Source organism: Mauremys reevesii, linkage group 5 (genome assembly GCF_016161935.1).
Source record: "Mauremys reevesii isolate NIE-2019 linkage group 5, ASM1616193v1, whole genome shotgun sequence".
Taxonomy (NCBI): Eukaryota; Metazoa; Chordata; order Testudines; family Geoemydidae; genus Mauremys; species Mauremys reevesii.
The window spans coordinates 19,447,647-19,460,116 of NC_052627.1; the positions used below are offsets into that span (position 1 = coordinate 19,447,647).

The 12,470-nt window shown below is 40.6% G+C and overlaps 1 protein-coding gene across 10 annotated transcripts in view; it reads right to left on the bottom strand.

The window, feature by feature from the left end:
* The window catches only part of WDFY3 (WD repeat and FYVE domain containing 3), a 319,930-nt gene that overhangs the window by 175,249 nt on the left and 132,211 nt on the right, over positions 1-12,470 (bottom strand). For all 10 annotated transcript variants that reach the window (XM_039539787.1, XM_039539793.1, XM_039539788.1 and 7 more), the window contains 4 exons: positions 11,456-11,565; positions 8,518-8,679; positions 5,990-6,182; positions 2,504-2,690 (listed from right to left, as the gene is read on the bottom strand). In XM_039539787.1, coding sequence (XP_039395721.1) covers positions 2,504-2,690; positions 5,990-6,182; positions 8,518-8,679; positions 11,456-11,565 — 652 coding nt within the window. The remainder of the gene's footprint in view (positions 1-2,503; positions 2,691-5,989; positions 6,183-8,517; positions 8,680-11,455; positions 11,566-12,470) is intronic.

Genomic DNA, 12,470 nt, shown 5'->3' on the forward strand with positions numbered 1-12,470 from the left:
GAAAGACACTAATATGCTGATGGAAGAGATTTTCCCGTCAATATAGTTAATCCACCTCCCTAAGAGGCAGTAACTATGTTGTGGGAGAAGCCCTCCCATTGATTCAGCACTGTCTATACAGGGGGTTGGGTCAGTATAACTATGTTGCTCTGGGGTGTGAATTTTTCTCTCTTAATGCAAGATGTAAGAGGATAGAAGTTACATTGCTCTGTTTTAATTAGAAAAGAAAGCAGATGTGACAATATACACAAGGAAGAAAGACAAATCTATTGAATAAGATGCTGCCATTTTTATATAATCATTTTCTGATGTAACTGCACTTCAGTTTCTCTGAAAATTAAGTGTATTCGAGAAGAAAGTTTTTAATTGCAATGGGCTTTTCTAAGACTCTGTTTATGACTAATCTACTGAAAAGGATTTATTTTGTGATACTGCTAATGTGGTGGGTTAAAAGGAAAAGATCAGACATTTTCAAAAGCAACATTTATGCTAGAAGAACAATCATAAGGCATAAAGTTAGCAGCACTGCTGCACGGTTGACAGCTTTTTGATTCTTTCATTGGGCCTAAACACGTCACAAACAAGGCTATAACTTTTGCATGATGCCCAAGTTCATGCAGCAGAAATAGCCAATGTAACTGAAAACTTCAGCCAAAACTGTCATTTTGGGTGCCTAAAGCTTGAGAGCTATATCTCTACACAAGTACCTTAAATAAATGGGCCTGATTAAGGGAAGTGTTAGCACAGAGCTGGGCAAACTATGGCCTGGGGGCCACATCCGGCCCTTCAGACATTTTAATCTGGCCCTCAAGCTCCAGCCGGGGAGCAGGGTCCAGGGCGGAGGCTTGCCCCACTCCGCGCATGCTGGGGATCTGTGCAGCTCCAGGAAGGAGCGTCATGTCCCCCTCCCCCGCCTCCTATGCGTAGGGGCAGCCAGTAGGCTCTGCACACTGCCCCTGCAGCTCCTATTGGCTGGCAACCATGGCCAATGGGAGCTGCAGAGGCAGCGCCTGCGGTTGGGGCAGTGCGCAGGACCACCTGGCTGCACCTCTGTATAGGAGCCAGAGGAAGGACATGCTGGCTGCTTCCAGGAGCTGCTTGAAGTAAGCACCACCCGGAGCCTGCACCCCTGACCTCCTCCTGTGCTCCAACCCCCTGTCCCAACCCTGATCCCCCTCCCGCCCTCCGAAACCCCCGGTCCCAGCCCGGAGCACCCTCCTGCAACCTCAACCCCTCATGCACAGCCCCACCCCAGAACCCGCACCCCCAGCCAAAGCCCTTACCCCCCTCTCACATCCCAACCCCCAATTTCATGAGCATTCATGGCCCGCCATACAATTTCCATACCCAGATGTGGGCCTCGGGCCAAAAAGTTTGCCCACCCCTGTGCTAGCATCTACAGTAGGAGTTGGCAACCTTTGGGAGGTGTTGGCTGCCGCTTCCCGCAGCTCCCATTGGCGGAAAACGGCGAACCGCGATAACTGGGAGCTGCGGGGGGCCATGCCTGCGGAGAGTCAACGTAAACAAAATGTCTTGTGACCCACCAGTGGATTACCCTGATGGGCCACGTGTCGAAGGTAGCCGACCCCTGATCTATAGCTTTTACTGAAATCAATTGGAGCTTGGCTGCTTAGCACCTTTGAACATCAGGACAGTTATTTAGATACACAATTATGGATTTTAGTGCCTAACTTCAGGCACCAAGTTTGAAAATTGTAGCCTTCATTTTCAAATAGATTTGGATTTTTTATGGCAATACATGCTTCTTACAATCTGAACTGCCATATAGATTGGCAAAATAGGTGGAGCTTGCGTTCAAAACAGAGATGCTTTGGCAACTGAACATATGAACACAAATAAAATCATATATCATGCTTCATAATAAAATTTTGTTCATGTAGACAATTTTAGTTTTATGACAATACCTTCTAATGTACTAGTAAAATTAGTATAGTTTATTTTGTAACAAGACTCTTCACGACAGCACCCTGCTGTTAAAGCTTTCAGTCCTGCCAGGTTCTACTATCACTGCAGATTAACTAGAATGTAACATACGGGAAATAGAAAACTATTTTATGTATTATTTGTTCACTCCTATTTATTTGCTTAGCTATTTTGCACAAGCCATAATGTGCATCCCCAAACCTACTGGCTTGTCCAAACGTCTTAGTAAAGATTTTAACAGATGCCATAATAACATCGTATAATTAAGGGCTTGTCTACATGGGATGTTAGCATGCACCAAGCCACAGTGTGAATCTACAGCACACTAACTTGCTGTGCAGTAATGTCCCGTGTGGACACTGTTACAGCACTAAAAGTTCTGTAATGCACTTTGACATACTCCCATTACAGTGTCAGGATCATTATCCACATTTTGAATAACCTTATCATTTACAATATCCTCACTGCATTTTGTTAGATCCTAAAAATGCGTTCAGGTATATTAATATACTCTCCATCTGCTAGAGAATCTGTTGAGAAAAAAATATTATTTGCATACCTGAGCAAGAGATCACAGAGGAAATTATATCCTTGCCATATCCTAAAATCATCCAACAGTGTTTGTGATACATCACTGGAATCTTTGAGAAAGCAAGAAAGCCCAGCAAACATCTCAACTATTTCTAGGGGAGAAAGGTCATCAGATTGCTGCATGTTCTGAACACAGGTGGATAAACATTCTTTTTCTGTAAGGACACAATTAAGAAACAGTTTTTCCCCATCATTATACATATTTAAAAACATCAGTTCTGATTATTAAAATATACTTAGAAATGAAGCAACAGTTACTGTAACAGTTTATTATCACACAATATTTAAAGCATAAGCTTTCATGGGTTACAGACCACTTCATCGGATGCATGCAGTGGAAAATACAGTAGGAAGATATTATATAGATATAGATATCTTCCTACTATAGTTTCCATACTGTATTTTCCACTCCATGCATCTGATGAAGTGGGCTGTAGCCCACGAAAACTTATGCTCAAATAAATTTGTTAGTCTCTAAGATGCCACAAGTACTCCTGTTCTTTTTGCAGCTACAGACTAACACAGCTGCTACTCTGAAACCAGACAAATTACAATAAATCAATTATAAAATATCTTCCTTCCTCTAGGTTGTTAAAAAACACCACTGTCTACTATTTTACTGACTCAAGGGAAAACCCTTAGTGTTGTCTCCTGCGATATGCTTGGATACAGCATCCTATGTCTTCTTTCATATTGCTATTCTGTTAGGGAAATAGTGAGGCTGGACCTTCTGCATGGCCAAGGATCCTTGAACACAAACAGGGCAATAAGTCTTATTTCAGCTCCCATCCTGCAGTGACATAGATTTTACTAATCCATATTCACTTGTCACACGGACAAAACTCGACCAACAGCTGCCCCATATTTGTGGCTAGATTGATGGGTACATTCTTTATTTCATGTGCCTTGCATCAGTTAGCCAAGGCCTAGCTCACCATCACCTGGCAGATACAGAATATCTTCCTAGATGGGTATATCCACACCGCAGCTGGGAGTGAGCCTCCCAACCTGAGCAGACAGACTCACACTAGCCGAGCTCAAGCTAGCACACTAAAAATAGTGGTGTGAACACTGTGGCTCTGACAGATACTTGGGCTAGCCATCAGAGCTCAGACCCAAGGAGGCAGGTGGGCTTGAGAGCCCAGACTGCCATTCAAGCTGCAACATCCATCTCTCTCCTCCAGCTGCAGTGTGGATGTTCACAACAGGCACTCAGAAAGAACGTTCCTTAATGTATTATCTTGGATGACATTACACAAAATCAGACACAGACCACAGATCACGTCAGGGCCGGCTCTAGCGTTCTTGCCGCCCCAAGCATCAAATAAATAAATAAGCAAGCCGCGATCAGTGAATGTGCATCTTTTGGTGAATGTGGCCGGAAAAGAAGATATCTAGTTTGCGATTGTATCAGTGTCTGTTGTTTTACTGATAGCACGTTGTATGATATAACCTGGTTGGCCTATTAAGAGACACATTGATAGTGAAGTGTGCTTTATCATTTAAATAGTTAATCATGTATCAGGCTTAAAAAAAGCAAGTCTCTACTGTCTCTTTTTGGAACCGAACCTGTAAACCTGATAAAAAGATGACAGTTTCTCGGGAGTACATGATCCAGGGCCAGCTCCAGGCACCAGCGTAGCAAGCAGGTGCCTGGGGTGGCCAATGAAGAGGGGGTGGCACGTCCGGCGGCAATTCGGTGGCGGGGCTGTCACTCCCTCTCGGAGTGAAGGACCTGCCGCTGAATTGCCGCCGTAGAAGAAGCAGCGGTAGAGCTGCCACTAGATTGCCGCTGATCGCAGTCGCTTATTTATTTATTTATTTATTTGCTGCTTGGGGCAGCAAGAACGCTAGAGCCGGCCCTGATGTGATCTGTGGTCTGTGTCTGTTTTTGTGTAATGTCATCCAAGATGTAACTGGGAACAATTGTCCCCCCTTTAAAGTCATATTTGAAAATGCTTACCACTGTTGCCAGTAGGCTCCTTACTTTTTTTTTTTGGTCTCTGAAAGCAAAATGAGGAACTCATTTGGTTCTGTTTTTTATTTTCTTTTTAGGCTGAGTTGGGAGTCTTCTGTAATTTGTGAATGGCTAGTGTGAGAAACATTGCAGACCAAACTTCCTGTAGTGTTGCATGATATATGGAAGCAGGGCTACATATTTCAAAAGCTGCCAGCACAATTTCACAGAGTCTTAAGACGACGTTCTCGAGGGAGTATTCACAACCAACTTAATGTTATAGATTGCTAAAAGATGCTGTGCCTGCCCTCCTGCCCCAGTTTAAAAGTTTAATTTATTTTAAAAGATTATACCATTTGAGAGCTACTCCCTATAATTTAAATGCCGAACACTGGCAGAACCAGTATGTACTTATACTACTTTTTTTTTTTTTTTTTTAAATATAAAGTGCACCAGCTCAATGTTGGGAATACATGTGTCCATCCTTCTACCTAGTTCATCTGCATTCAAAGCTGCTGCCATGCATGCTACTCTATCTACCGAGTGGAGAATCTTTACGGTTTGGTCTGGTAAATTCCATATCTATTATGTGATGGGTTAATTGCACTCATTGCTGGTCACAAACACTGGCATTTGAAGATCCATTAGGGAGAATGTGAAGATGGTGTGCAAACCATGGAAATCACTACTTGGGCAATGAAACCATCTGGAGAAATTATACTTCCATGGGCAACAGAGCTATTATTTGTGCTGCTTATCTCATACAAGGCCAAAAGAGACATCCAGGAATGACTTTGTCTCATTACCTGGATGTATCTGAATATTCTCTCCATATTTGTTTGGTTTGTTGGTGAGATTACACTGGTTGTTTTAAATAATGCACTGTTTACCCTACAGCAGCAGCTTTCATGGATCTCAATGTTCAGACAGAGCCTGCGGAACACAGGGCACTGGTTCCAACTCCTTGTGTCCAGCTGTGTTCACAGATGTCCAGGGACTTTATTTAAAAGTAGAGTGCCTGTACATGCTGCTGGAAATGAGAAGCACCTAGCCTTCCTGCCTCCACAAAGGGCTACTGCTACATCAAAAAGCAGGAGGGAAATAGGAGCCACAAACTGATGCCACCAGCACCCGTTACAATCATCACAATTAGCTTCTTAATATTACTTTTTAATGAAAGCACCCTCTTTACTACGATGTTCCACATTGTGAAAACATTTGAGAACTTGTGCTCTGCAACATTAAACTGAAGTGTGGAAAAAAAAACCTCAGATGATACCATGGGAAGTTGGTTTATCTACAAGAACCTCTCTAATCTTATTACAGAACAATTCTGATGACATTATTTTAACCTTAAGTCTACAGATGTATACAAATCCTCTTAAATCTTCCTAAGTACAGTAGTTTTTGCTATATTATATACAGAAACTACAGGATGAAGGGAGTAATACATAAACTGGAACAAAAGAATAAAAACAATATCTCTAAGATACACACCATGAATGTATTTCACTACATTGACACTAAGGCCATGACGCGATATGGTCATTAGTACTTCTCCTGCACTCTTCCTCCAAGGCAGATTATAGGGAGGGCACCATGAGGTTATTGCACTAAATAAAAGCTGGAGATCATCCTTCTGAGCCAGTTCTTCTGCCGGGGACACAAAACTGCACAGTTTTACTAGGATCTGAAACAATAAGGCATTCAGGTTATTAAAACAGAACAGGGACAGTAAAATCTTTAACAGCAGAACTCTGTTCATTCGTACTTTTATACAAACTGATCACAAAAAAAGATCATCCAATTAGAACTGTTATATTCATTAGCAAAGTAATGTGCAGTTCTTCGCCTTGCATATTGCTTCCTGAATAGCCCTAATTACCTTCATCCATGTTAAATAAGACTAAGATTAGGTCTTTAAATGTTCCTGGTTATTCCACCCTCAGGCCCATTAAAATGTACAGGGCTAAACTAGCAGACTACTTTAAGTGTTTTATGCTGCCACATGAGGATCAGAGTTTGAGTCCTAAATATGCTCCATTTATGTACTGTCTGCCAGAGGCTAGAATTGTTGCCTAGACAGCATGTTCAACTCTTGCAACAGGGATAGAGGCGTTAACAAGCTAATGACTCTAATGCTTTCTAATACATTAAGAGCACTGATTGGCTGGCATGTGAGCAGGCAAATCATTGGGGTAGGTAAGGTTACTTTTTCTGGGTTTGTCTTCAGTGAAGAATTAACTTGGATAATCAGCACCCGGGTCCAAGCATCTGAGTTAGCCTTGGCCAGGAGTGAGCAGCCACACTGCAAAGCCCAACCGAGTTTCTGTGCTGCCTTGTATGTGTTACTAGGACTTCTGGGGCCATATCCCATGTTTCTTTAGTGCTGCAGTAAGTGAGCCACTCTACAATTCTTTCACAATGAACTGTGGGAGAACTTGTTCTGTTCTTCTGGGCACATAGGGTGAATTATGGTAAGCAGGGCCGGCTTCAGGTTTTCTGCCGCCCCAAGCGGCGCAAAAAAAAAAAAAAAAAAAAAAAAAAAGCCAAACGGTGGCAGTTGAGCAGCAGCTCAAAGAGGAAGAGAGGGACCCGCCACCGAATTCCCGCTGAAGATCCGGACGTGCCACCCCTTTGTATTGGCCGCCCCAAGCACCTGCTTCCTTAGCTGGTGCCTGGAGCTGGCCCTGATGGGAAGGCATCGAAGGACTACCAGCATTTTAGTATGTAAGCCTGTGTCCTCACTGTAAAGTGGGTAGATTACCAGCCCAAGTGAAAGTAGAACCCAGGCTCTAACTCATACCCCAGTCATGCCAGCTAGTCTGGATAGAAAGTACTACTTTAATTCAGGAAAGAGGTTTACAATACAGAGAAACAGCCAAAGGCGTATTCATGATATTTCAACTCTTTCAAATGGGAAGTTAGCTTTCCCTTTACAAACTGAGACAACCAAGTGACAGTGTCAGTTTTATCTTCCATAAACAAGGTACAGAACCCCTGCTTCTTCCTTTTATTTGAAGTGTCATTTATAAAGCACAGCACACCAAAAAGTTGATATTCCAGGAACATTTGTTCATTAAGTGCAACATCTCAACATTTTTAATTACTCAAAATGTATTACCAATAAAAATGCACTGTATTTAATGTGTCACATATTTAAACCCATAATGCCAATCCTAAATGGTACTGTGTGCCAAAAGGAGTTGAGGGAGCACAGCACCTTGCACAAAAGAACACTGGAGCTAGCATGAATAGATATATCCACTGACATATAATTGTCTATCAGCATCGGATTATAAACTAACATAATACAACCGTTTCTAAGGTAAAAAAATATGCTGTCTACCCTCTTCCTTCCATTGACAAACAGAGTAAAGATAATTGTATGAGCTATATAAAATGCAGTGGTAACATCCATCTTTATTTATTTATTTCAGTTAAAGTGGTGAAGTTAAATTCCAAGCCAAGAACACAGACTAAACTGCAATAAGTTAACCGATTCATTCTGTTCTGCTGAAAAGGTCTTAAATTAAATAATTCAGGAAAGCCACAATAGTGACTTCCCTTTCCAGCCACATGAAGGTGATTTATTTCCCTATTAGAAATAAAGGTGGCATGTTTTTAAATAGTCCACTTATTAATATCAGTGCTGATTTTACTGTACTTACTCAAATGACTGTCATGGCTAAAGACTGGGGGGTGGGAGGAAGGTGGTCTGCATGTCATCCCTGTTAAGCAGCCCAGTTCAAGTGCTACATTCATTTGTGAGGACAAAATATTTTCTGAGAAAAAAAGTACTCAATCTCAACTCTGCTGGCAGGGAAATTCATTTTTGCTAACAAACAGTTGTCTCTGTTAAGAAACAGAACAAAACTTCAATGTGTGAAGTTACTGGCCCAGAACAGCAGCAATTTCTGGAGATATCTGATAAAACCTCCTCCTTCCATTTTTTATACCCGCCCTTGTTTTTTAAAGAGAAAAAAAGTCTGTCTACATATTTAACACCTATATTATCTTCTTACCTGTACAAAGACTTTTTGTAGTAACGTTCGGCGCTCTGCTACAGGTAGCTCATTCTGCGCTCCTCCAACTACCTCAGGCACATGTGGAAGGTCAAAAAACAGATATAGACATTTAACAAGTGTGGAAGGCACCGACATCGTCGTCATGCAGTCCACTGTTTTCTGAAAAACAGAAAAGCCAGTAACATTTCACCATATTGTAACAGTGAATTTTTTAAAAATACAACATAATTTTCTTTTAAATTCAAGACATTCTGTATTCTTTGAAAGAACGATTTAATTATGCAAATTATTGCCTTCAATGGAAGTCACACAGATAGAAGCTTGCATAAAATGTTGAACTTTTCCTTCCTATAAATTTAACAAGTGTCCAAACTGCAGTACTGATGAATCATGTATTCTTCAACATTTACAAAACAGGGAAAAAAGAGAGGAAAAATAAGACAACACTCAGAGAAAGGTCTAAATATATCAAAAGAAATAAAATAATAAGTATTCATATGACAATAGCACCTAAATGCTCCAATTAGGATTAGAGCCATAGGAAGACACAATCCCTACCACAAGACAAGACAACAAACAGTAACAAATGTAACAAACAGTAAAAGGGAATGGAAGACAAAAACAACAATGATAAAAGCATAATTTATATCAACTTGATGGATCTTAGCGATTATAAACTATAAAGCTTTTTAAAATAAATAATGTAAAAATCAGCAATCCCCTCAGGCCCTCAATCTAGACCTCATCAGTTGGATATTTCTTGCAGTCATCACAGAAGTGAGATTGGATTGGAAGGAGAAGGTATTGGCTTTATGCTGTTTCATGCATACAAAACAGCGAGGAAGAAAATGTGAAAACATTTGGAGGAGAATCCAAAAGTTGGGAGGCGGGGTCTGGTATTATTTGTAAAAGTAGGTGGGATGATTTGGTAAGATATATGAACAGATAACCAGGGAGCAGAGAGAAGACAGCATGCAATTGTCCAATATGTCAGAAGGGCAGCTAGCAGAGCCTTAGTAATACAGCTCATATTGCCTTTGGCTTCACTATCTCCTTATATAGTGTGGCCTCCATGAATGGGGTACTATTTATTCCCAAATTCTTTGTCTTGTAAGATGCTCCAAGTAGCCTGCAAAAATATCCATGTGGGAAAAAATCAAATTCCACATGCTCTGCAGGAATCAGCATACCAAAAGCAGATAATTCTAAGTTAGGGTACTTAAGGGCTAACAAATTTAATGATCAGACATAATTCAAGAGTATGGAAGGATATAGAATAAGGATAAGAGACAAGGACAGTTGGTCAAGGTGTCATCAGCATCTCAAAGACTAATATCTGTTATGGATATCTTAGGTTCTTGCAAGTTCTTTTCTTTCATCCTCACAGTGAGATCTTAGTTTGGTAGCAAAGATCATTATATTCTTTTCAAATATTCCTAACTATTATTTTTCTCACTAATTTTTTCGAAGTACACATTCCCCATTATAGGTGGTTAGATGATAAAAAAGATTTACAAATATTTTTCCTAGTAAGCCCAAGGAGTTCACTCCACTGTTATTCATGGAGCCAAATTATTAATTGTTTCTGAGTGTTCAGACCGCTGATTTATTAGTGAAAATATTTCCAAATTCCAAAAGGTTTCAAAATAAAAGATTTTTTCCAAAACTCATCTTACCAGAAATGTATTTTCTCCTATTTTAATTGTTTCAAGGTAGGCCTACCCCACAAACATTGCATCGGCACAGCTGCACTTTGATGAAGATGCTCTAAGCCGATGGGAAAGAATTCTCCCGTCGGCTTAGTTACTCCACCTCTGTGAGAGGCGGTAGTTATGTCAGTGGGAAAAGCTTTCCTGCTAATATAGCACTGTCTACACAGGAGATTACAGTTGGTATAATTACGCCACTCCAGGGTGGTTTTTTTTTCCACACTCCTGAGCGACGTATTTATGCCAAATTTGTTGTGTAGTGTAGACTGACCTCAGTTTATCCAGTCATGGAGAATAAACACCACCACGTGACTTACAGCTTGCCTAGAGGGTGAGTTAGTGCATGGCAAGCTGGGATGTAAATCCACAAAATATTAGTCGACCAAGCACCAACTAGCTGCAGTAGCAGAGTCCATAAGCACTAGAAGTTCCCTAGTGCTCTTTGACCTACTTCCATTTGAAACAGTAGTAGGTTAAAGCCCATGAGAGAACTTTTAGTGTGCAACAGATTTACACCCCCACTTGCAGCAAACTAACTCTGTCCAAACAAGACCTTAGAGGATTAGTCATGCACTACCACAAATAATTAGCAGGGAAACAAAGACTTCATGAACAACTTGTAGGTTGAAATTTGTTCACAAACTACTGAGTGAATAATTTAAAACTTTCACAGAAAATGAGATTAATTAAAAAAAGATGCATTAACAGAAAATAAAAAAAATATTTTGCGTTATTTATATCTTTAACCAGATCTAGTCCCCAAAGAGAACATCATCAATACCTGATCGCAAGGGTTTGTTTGGTTTTTGCTTCTAAAGTAAAGAATTTTTGAGTTATTCCAGTTTTAAAATGATTTTAAGGTACAGAAAGCACTTTTTAGACTCTGTGAAATTTCTCTTAAGCCACTTTTGATTTATTACTTCTTTACTGAAAAATTATTTAACTGTGAGCTAGGAAAAGACATAAATTTCAGGCCCAGAGAACTCTTTTAGGCAACTTCAATTCATAACTACAGAATCACTACAGAGACACTATAATAAAATTAAACCTCAAAATAGGAAGGAGATGTAAAGGACTTTAGGACCTGTAAGCTTTGGAATCAGGGTACTGTAGGATGTTCCCATGGCCCCTTTTCAAGTGTGCTATTTAACAAGGAATGCGGCACACCTGGAAACATTATTTTGGTATTTCTGCTTTGGTTTTCATGATAATAAAGAAGAACTAACCTGTCCGGATGAAGCTAGTAAATTAATTGTAGTGAGCAGCATCCAACCTCTACTGGCTTCTTCACTCTGATTGATCTCCAGGAACTGGACTATAGCACGACTTGCAGCCTCTGTTGAAAAAAAGCAAGGCCAACTATGTGAACAGATGTAGCATGGAAAGTGCATTTTCTTCACAAATGCCACACAGAATTTAAGTTAAACTCTGAATTTTCTGGTGTGAGTACATTCAAGAGCGCAGTGAGTGTCTGGTTTCACCCATGTAGCTGCTATTGGGGCATTTAGTGCACTTGATGAGGTACACCATAAATGCATCATGAAACCAATGGTATATGTGATATATAATCAATGATACTTTCATCATCTAGACAGATGATAAAAATTATAAAAGACAAAACACCATGTCACCCGTGGGTGAACACTTTTCACAAAGCAATCACTATATCTGACCTATCAGTCCTCATCTTCAGAGGAAACCTGAACAACACTTTCCAAGGACAAGCCTGGGAACTTAAATTCATAATTTTGCTAGATAATAAAAATCATAGAGACACTGGATTTATGGCTTATCTATAACCCACTAACAACTCCCCCCCACACACACAGCTTTGCCCTCCCTCCTTTTCTTCCCTATGACTGGAGGGGTATTAACAGGCTACTTCACCTTGAATGGTCCCTTGAAATATTTGTTAACTACTTATGGTAAACAATCTGTTCCACCTTGTATTTAGCTGTGACACTCTGAGGTCTGGTCTACACTACAGACCTATGTCAGTGTAACTACTTCGCTCAGGGGTCTGAAAAATTCCCTCCCCTCCCTCCCTCAAGCAATGTAGTTATACTGACCCTAAACCCTCCCTTGTAGACAGTGCTATGTCCGACGGGCGAGCTTCTACCACCTCTTGTGGAGGTGGATTAACTACATTGACAGAAGAGCTCTCTCCCATCAGCATAGGAGCATCTTCATTTAAGTGCTGCAGCTTCACCAATGCAGCATTTTAAGTATAGATCTGCCCTG